General features: G+C 39.8%; 1 protein-coding gene across 1 annotated transcript; it reads left to right on the top strand.

Moving 5' to 3' along the window:
- Positions 1-238: 238 nt before the first annotated feature.
- LOC137710153 (uncharacterized) lies at positions 239-1,162 on the top strand. Its single transcript, XM_068449103.1, has one exon. The coding sequence runs from the start codon at positions 239-241 to the stop codon at positions 1,160-1,162; it is 924 nt and encodes a 307-aa protein (XP_068305204.1).
- Positions 1,163-7,676: the final 6,514 nt, after the last annotated feature.

Raw genomic sequence — 7,676 nt, 5'->3', positions numbered from 1 at the left:
GTATTTAAAAATCTCTCACGCAGCCCCGCCGCACCCTGACGCCACGTCTCAGCTCAACCAATCACCCGCCCGCGCTGTTAGGGTAACTATTGACACACCTGTTTTCATCCATACGTGTCAACTATAAATCCCATCACCTCCATTCTTCAGCTATCAGCATTTGAGTGCAAGAAAATCCTGAAAGTAAAAGAGACGCTGGAGTTTTAGAGAGACAAAGAGAGGAGAGAGAGAAAGAGAGATGGACGGGAGAGGAGGCTGTTGCATAACGAGTTACGGATATGGTGGCGGAGGAGAATATGACATGTCGAAGGTGGACAGGATCATGTTAAAGTTCAGACCGATCGCGCCGAGGCCGGTCAATGATGGAGGATCAACGGCGGAGAGGGGTGACGTGTACGTTAAGAGTGGGAGGGGGAGAGGGAAGAGATCTCGGTGTGTGAAGTCAAAACGCAGAGCGGTGGTTTACCCTAATAACAAAAATAATAATAAGAGAAAGAGACCGTCGAAGGCGGAGGAGGAAAAGATGGTTGTGACCTTGCCTCTGTTGCCGGAGACTCCGGAGCCGAAGGAGTCTTCTGTGGAGAGAGAAAGGAACTCCTACTCTAGTCACTCGAGTTACTCGTCCACTACGTGGATGAGTTTCGAGAATAATAATTGTACCTCTACGACTTCCCCGACAAGTCGTAGAGGCAAAATGGTGGCGGCGGCGGCGATGGGGAAGTCGTGCATCACGGTGGACTGCGTGAAGGACACGTGGGTGGAAGCGGAGGGGCTAGGGTGTACGGACGGAGAGAGGAGGATGAACCTGGAGAGGGACACGTGTCCAGGGTTAATTTCCGACTGGATGGGGAAGGTGGTGTGGACGAATGGGGCCTACCGGAGCATGGTAGGGCAAAAGGAGGGGGAGATGATGGTGTGGCTGGTGATGAAGGAGAAAGCAGCGAGGGCGGTGGGAGTGATGAGTAGTTATACGGCGGCGTTCACGTGCAGGGTGAGGGTTCAGTACAGTGGGTGTAGTGGTGGGACTTCGGCAGGGGATTGGTGCTCGTTGACGCTGCCGTGTGACGTGTGGAGGATGGAGGGGGGTGGGTTTGCGTGGAGGCTGGATGTGAAGGCTGCTCTTTGTTTGGGTGCTTATGGTAATTTTATCAGTGCCGTATGAGTAAGTGATACAGATTAACTAATTAACTTAAGTTTGTTTTCCGTTTTAATTAATTAGTTACTTTTAATTAAGAATTGTGAATATTTTGGGCACCTGATGGTTTGAAATCCTTATTCGAAGCTCTCTGTCATCTGGGTGCTTTTTTTATTAAATAGAACAGGTTGTGAGAACCTAATTTGAATGTTAGAATTTGTCCTCTTTTTTTTTTTTTTTGGATGCAATCAAAGAATATCACTTTATGCACAAGTAGTGTTGAAGTTTGGTTTTGATTTCTGTTTGTAGTTTCATTAATTATGTTGCTGCACGGTACAACCAGAAATAATATCTTGTGTGTGGTATCGTTCTTACTTAGGAAACTCCTCATGAGGAGAAATTTTAGAGAAATTTTTAATTATGACAGAAAAACAAGTGGTACATCACGTGTTTTAATAGAAGGTGGTAAAAAATTTTATTTTTTAAATTATTAACATTTTAGCATACATATCCGATCATTTGTATTATGACACAAGGTGTACCATTTTGTGTATTGAAAAATTTCTTTTTGCTATGAACGCATGTGTCGAGATAGACAATGAATACGAATATTAAGAGACGTAAATATAAGGATGTGCCTTCGCTTACAATAGAATCTCTCGTTTGTTAAAATAGAACATGTATGGAAGAAAGGAAGTGCCTTTGGTAGGTTTGTGTTTGAGTTGAGAGGTATAGATTATAAAATAATCTCCTCGGGTATCAATCTCTTACTCTTTTGACACGAGTACACGTTAAGATGTAGATAAAAATATGTTTTCAATTACACAGTAGAATCTCTTGTCTTCTCATGTCTCAATCGCTCATTGTCGTGACTCAATAAGTACACATGTTAAACGATAGATTTTGATAAGATGAGTACACGTGTTAAAAAGATAGAAAGATATTTCTAATAACACAGTAGAAACTCTCGTCTCCTCATGCCTCAATTTCATACTCTCACGACACAATAAGTACACGTATTAATAGATGTAGATGTAAAGTTGTTTCCAATAACACAGTAAAATCTCTCAAAGCTGATGCTTTAATTTGTCGAAGTTGGAGAGGGAGAGAGACAGTAGTAGCATGTGGCTCTGGTTGGGGGACAGGTGGAGGGGGTTGAGCTGGATGTTCATGTGTTTAGTTTGAAAGTTTTGATCCATCTTTGATTGGAACTTGGAAATTGAAAGTCGATCTGTTCATCCTCTTTTCTCTCGGTTTATTGCACCACGTACCAGTGGGGGTGTCGTGTTGCAAGTAGACATAGTACCTTAGTGATTGGTCTAAAACGAATACATTGTATATGAACTTTCGAGAATTTGATCCAATCGATGATTGGGGGGGCACGCAAGTGGAAGTGAATAGATTAAATAATCTTAACAATTTTTAAGCTTCAAATACAATATTGCTATTTAATTGTATAGCATGATATGACAATTAGCATACACAGATATATGGAAATGTGAGTCTTATTATTTGAGTTTGAGCTAACACGGTTAGCTAACGCAGTTAATCTAATTAATTCATGAGAAGTCTGCTAATCGACCACTATTATTATTACTTAAAAGTGAATAAAATATGGTTAAGTTGGCTACTTTGAACAGTAATAGTGATAGATTATAGCATTTCTTTTAATTATTATTAAACGTGTTGGGTCAATTGACTAAGACACTGCCTTAGAATTCAAGAACGGTTGATCACAGTTTAGATGGGGTCAAATATCCTATAAACGCGAAAATTATTCACAGTCATACTGCTCACTATATATACCTATCGAAGAATATATTACTATCCGAGCTCTGGTTTTGGGTGCAAGAGCATCTTAAATTATTGAGCTAACGTACATATGCTTTTTAAATTACACAAGTTTTATTTATTTAAGTTATAATGTATGTTCTAGATATGAAATATGAACTTGCAACATCTCATATCGACCAACGGAGAGGAGGTGATGTGCCTTATATGTACATACCCACCTCCATATAGCACGAGACCTTTTGGGAGCTCACTAGCTTCGGGTTCCATTAGAACTTTGAAGTTAAGCGAGTTCGGGCGAGAGCAATCCCAAGATGGGTGACCCACTGAGAAGTTCTCGTGTTAGTTCTCAGAAACAAAACTGTGAGGGCATGGTCAGGGCCCAAAACGGACAACATCATGCTATGGCGAAGTCGAGACCGAGATGTGATAGAATGGTATCAGAGCCATTCTGCCGTGTGGTGCGAGTGTGCCGACGAAGACGTTGGGCCCCTAAGGGGGGTGGATTATAACATCCCACATCGATCAACGGAGAGGGGATGATGTGCCTTATATGTACATGCCCACCTTCATATAGCACGAGGCCTTTTGGGAGCTCATTGGCTTCGAGTTATATCGAAACTCCAAAGTTACGCGAGTTCGAGCGAGAGCAATCCCAAGATGGATAACCCACTGGGAAGTTCTCATGTGAGTTCCCAAAAACAAAACCATAAGGGCGTGACAGGGGCCCAAAACCGTGGAGTCGAGACTTGGATGTGACATTGCATCTCATGTGCGGGATGTACATATTTTCTAGTTGCAAATAACATATCTTAACTGTGACAACCCATCCCTAATTTTACTTTTTTATTAATTTTAAAAGCATGAATTTACGAAAATGCCCTAGAGGTAAGGACTTTGACTTCCGTTGACCATCGGTTTGAGAGATGTGAGACTTATTCTTTTAGCATATCCTCATAGCACTCGTTGGTACGAAGGTATAGGCGAAAACCGTTTACGAGTCCGGATTATAATGGTATAGTTACAGATGTTTGAAATTTATTATTTAAAGTTAGTTAAATAATTTGTGCTCCCATTTTGTGGGAAGGAAGCCAATTGGTTTTTAAGGGAAGAAAAGGGACCAATCAAAATAAAAGAAGGGTTGACCAATCAGAAATGAGGGGAGAAGAAGAAGAAAAAAAAAAAAAAAAAAAAAAAAGGGAGAAAGCTCCCAGGTTTCCTGTGCACGCCACCACAGCGACCACCTAATTTCCAAGGCCGATTCCGGCCAACTCTGGTGGAGTTTTTCGACGCCGCTACCACCATCTTGAAGCTCTCATTCCCTTCTACAAAACTTACCCGAGAACCACCTTGATTAACCATGGTATATGGCGATGGAGGCCACGAATGTCGACGAAATCAACAATGCTCCCACCACTCTTTTCGATTTTCCAGTAAATCGGCAAAGCGATGGCCAATGCCACCACTTGGGCTTTGTAGCCCATCATCCGAGGAGCAAAACCCAACCAACCTTGATCCCGTTGGACCACCGTAGAAGACGAATCGACATCGGGAAGCTTTAAGCACCCGCCGGCTTCGTGGGCAAAATTAACCATCTTCCGTCCACTTTTGGACTTCATGGCAGGTATAAAAGTTGTTCCTCTCTTTGAGATCTTCACTTCTGTGAAATTTGAGAATTTTTGGAAATAGTGGAATTCTCCGACGAACCGTGGCGACCGGCCACCACACGCGGCGGCGCGTGTGGCAGCGCATGGGCTGAGACTCCACCTGACCTTCCTAGGCTAATTTTGAAGCCCTGATTCCATATTTGACATTCGTTTAGTGAAATTATGATGTTTAATATAGTTTCATAGTTGACCACCTAGTTGGCCATTAAGAAGTCCTTGCATGAATTGACGATTCGACAGTTAGATCGTCACCAAACTTTAATACATTATAGTATGTAATATTTGAGGATATTATAAATTTATGAATTAGGAATCTGACGTACGGACCTTCCTGAATTAGATTTGTAAGTTCGTAAAATAAAACGTTGACCGTCACTTGATTTGGCAATTGGCGGAGATCCACCCGTTTGATCATAATGAAACTTTAGTATGATGTTTTAGAAGCACAATGTGAATCTTTGGAAGTTATGGATCAAAAATCCAATATGCGGATCTTCCGGATCGAATTATACATGGTTGTAGACCTTACCGTCGATCTTTGATCAACAGCTGACTTGTGGTCCATGGGTCTCCAACTATTTTAGAATGTCCTTGATGATCTGCTTTATGTGAATTACGTATCCTATTGATATGAATTCTGAGATGTGACTCGATAATTGTTCTAGGCGTCAATCGTTCAGGACGTCTCGATGTGCATGCTAGAGAATCATAGCGTGGACTCCAGGTGAGTGGGTCTTTTCCTTTTATCGTGTGTGTGTGTGTGTGTGTATGAATGACTAGTAATTCCACAAACATTTATAAATTGAATTTCATATAATTTCTGTTAATGCTTTGGGGGACTGACGTGAACTACGAATGACTTGATCACTGTTTAGGGTACGTAGGCAATCTAACGAGACGTTAGATGCAGCCATACAAGATGTGAGATTAAATAATTGAGACAATAGCTTTGTTTGGGGAATTGAACAATGTGAGGGACATTAGTGTAAAATGTGAGTTTTAACCTTATGTGTTGGTGGTTAAATGCTGGTTATAAATCAATATGTGAAGAATCAAGAAATTTAAGTAAGGAATCATAAGTATTGATAGTTAATTAAACTAGTGTCTAGTTGGGCTTGTCACCGATGATTACCCCGAAAATAAATAGTTTGGGAGTAAGGAGTTACAGCTTATGCATTTTATGCCATATTATATATATGTATATAATTTAAAATGTTATGACATGGTTGAGTATTAGATTGCATCACAGTATATCCATATGTATATTACTTGCACATAATTATTGTGAATGGTTTGAAGGGCAAAGGTGAACGCATGACACCCAGGTAAGTTCAAGTGAATTTATGATATTAGCAGAAATGATTGAGTTATGGTATGACTATATTGATGTTCTAGGCAACTCCAACATTATCCTACTGGTTGCCTATGAATTGTACATGTTGTGTTGAGATGTGTTAGAGCTCATTAACTTGCACCTCGGTGTTAGTGCTCTCGCCCAAGGACAGGGCACCTTTACGTGATCGTTCACTTCTCGCACCACATGCTCACCTTAGATCCAAATTTGCCAGCCTGTCGTACATACCACATTAGGTGGTTTCGACTCGTAGGTGACCTGCGATTCGTCGCACAGCCTTCACGTGATCATAGCACTTGAGCATACTTATTTACACCCAGCCTGTCGTACAAACCACTTTAGGTGGTTCCGACTCGTATGCAGGTTTACATATTGATGAACTATTGGCTAGCATGTTATTGAGCATTGGCTAGCATGTTATTGAGCTTATTGGCTAGCATGTTGATGAGCTATTGGCTAGCATGTTATTGAGCTTATTGGCTAGCATATTGATGAGCTATTGGCTAGTATGTTATTGGGTTGTTGGCTAACATGTTGATGAGCTATTGGCTAGCATGTTATTGAACTTATTGACTAGCATGTTATTAAACTATTGGGTAACATGTTGATGAGCTATTGGCTAGCATGTTGATGAGCTATTGACTAGTATGTTATTGAGCTATTTGCTAGCATTGATTGAGGAGATATGGGTGCAATCGTACATGTCACCATAGGTGACTTCCGACTTGCGTGCTATTATTGGTTATCAAACACTTGATTATTTATGTTGCTAACGAGATGCTATGTCGTGGTATACTTTTGGATTTACTATTGTTATACATTTGATTTCATACTTATAAGTAGTATGATTTTCTGGAAACTATACAGGTTTTGCGACGAAGGGTTACTACCTTTGATAATTGAAATGATTTTGAAAATCTTTGTGTTGCCCACTCACACTTTCTACTTTGCACCCGTTCAGGTTCTGATAGCAAATTTCCGTATCGACGAGGACTTGTGGCACTCCCTAGTTCAGGTGGCTCTTATGATGGTATAATTATTATCTTACCTTACTGTACTTTACTTATGCTCTGTATCACGTGTGAAAGGGGTCCATAACCGCTCACCGCGCACTCATGTACTTAAGCATTTTAGGTTTTAATTTATTCACATTTTATACACCATCACACTTTATGACTTCGTCACCATCCAGGTGTCGGTCAGCACAGCTCAATTTGGGGTCCTAGTGGACATTCCGGGTTGGGATGTGTCATTAACTAAATAAAATTTAATAATTGGAACAGTTCAAATTTTTAATCTTTATTTGAAGACCAATCTTGCAACAAATCATTCGAATTGGAGGTCGTTTAATGATCTAAACATATCAAATAAATGTGCAATTCACCTGAATATATTACTTGATACCTACATCATCATTTGTTATATACATTTGACTATATGATCTCCAAGTGAAATGATTTTAGCAGGGGTGATCTTTAAATGAAGATTAAGAAATTAAACGATTCTGATTATATATTTGTACTGTTAAAATATGTTATTCATAAGGGGAATGAACTCATCCCCTAAAGAGGAATGCAAGTATTGTATAATATTAAATTATTAAAATATAAAGTTAGAATGTTTGTTAATATATATATATACATACATATATATATACATATATATATATATATATATATATATATATAAAGTTAGAGTGAAGTTGTTATTAGCATTAAAAAAAAGTTTT

Source organism: Pyrus communis, chromosome 12 (assembly GCF_963583255.1).
Source record: "Pyrus communis chromosome 12, drPyrComm1.1, whole genome shotgun sequence".
NCBI lineage: Eukaryota > Viridiplantae > Streptophyta > Magnoliopsida > Rosales > Rosaceae > Pyrus > Pyrus communis.
The sequence above is the reverse complement of the archived record's forward strand: the minus strand, read 5'-3'. Positions and strand labels throughout refer to the sequence as shown.

Excerpts from the sequence above, each read along its gene's own strand:
- LOC137710153 (XM_068449103.1), top strand. The coding sequence starts at position 239 with ATGGACGGGAGAGGAGGCTGTTGCATAACGAGTTACGGATATGGTGGC.